The sequence below is a fragment of the Merops nubicus genome, unplaced genomic scaffold, assembly GCF_000691845.1.
Source record: "Merops nubicus isolate BGI_N331 unplaced genomic scaffold, ASM69184v1 scaffold40618, whole genome shotgun sequence".
Classification (NCBI taxonomy): domain Eukaryota; kingdom Metazoa; phylum Chordata; class Aves; order Coraciiformes; family Meropidae; genus Merops; species Merops nubicus.
The window spans coordinates 571-1,092 of record NW_008625792.1 but is presented as its reverse complement, the minus strand read 5'-3'; the positions used below and the strand labels follow the sequence as shown (position 1 = coordinate 1,092).

General features: G+C 65.5%; 1 protein-coding gene across 1 annotated transcript in view; it reads left to right on the top strand.

The window, feature by feature from the left end:
• Window positions 1-94: 94 nt before the first annotated feature.
• LOC103778222 (cAMP-specific 3',5'-cyclic phosphodiesterase 4D-like) overlaps window positions 95-522 on the top strand; it is a gene marked incomplete at both ends in the record, with an annotated part of 946 nt that continues 518 nt past the window's right edge. The window contains 2 exons of the mRNA XM_008945798.1: window positions 95-193; window positions 264-428. Of these exons, the coding sequence (XP_008944046.1) occupies window positions 95-193; window positions 264-428 (264 nt within the window). The remainder of the gene's footprint in view (window positions 194-263; window positions 429-522) is intronic.

Here is a 522-nt window from a genome sequence, read left to right as displayed (position 1 = left end):
TGCTGGCCAAGGTGGGCCCCGGCGCGGGTGACCCGGCTGGCCCTGGGGTCCTCGGTGCTGGCCCCGCGTGGACCTTTGTCCCTCTGGTCCCCAGGAGCTGGAGGACACCAACAAGTGGGGGCTCGACGTGTTTAAAGTCGCCGAGTACTCTGGCAACCGCCCGCTGACGGTCCTCATGTACAGCATCTTCCAGGTGAGCATCCCAACGGGATGTCCCCTCCCCGTGCCCGGGTGGGGACGAGCCACCTCCCGCCTCCCCGCAGGAGCGTGACCTGATGAAGACCTTCTGCATCCCCGTCAACACCTTCATCACCTACATGCTGACGCTGGAGGACCACTACCACGCCGACGTGGCCTACCACAACAACCTCCACGCCGCCGACGTGGCTCAGTCCACCCACGTCCTCCTCTCCACGCCCGCGCTGGAGGTGAGCCCGAGGCCACCGAGGCCACCAAGTGTGTCTGATGGGCACACAGCACGTCTGCAATGTCTTTCCCCACCATTCCCAGGCTGTCTTCACG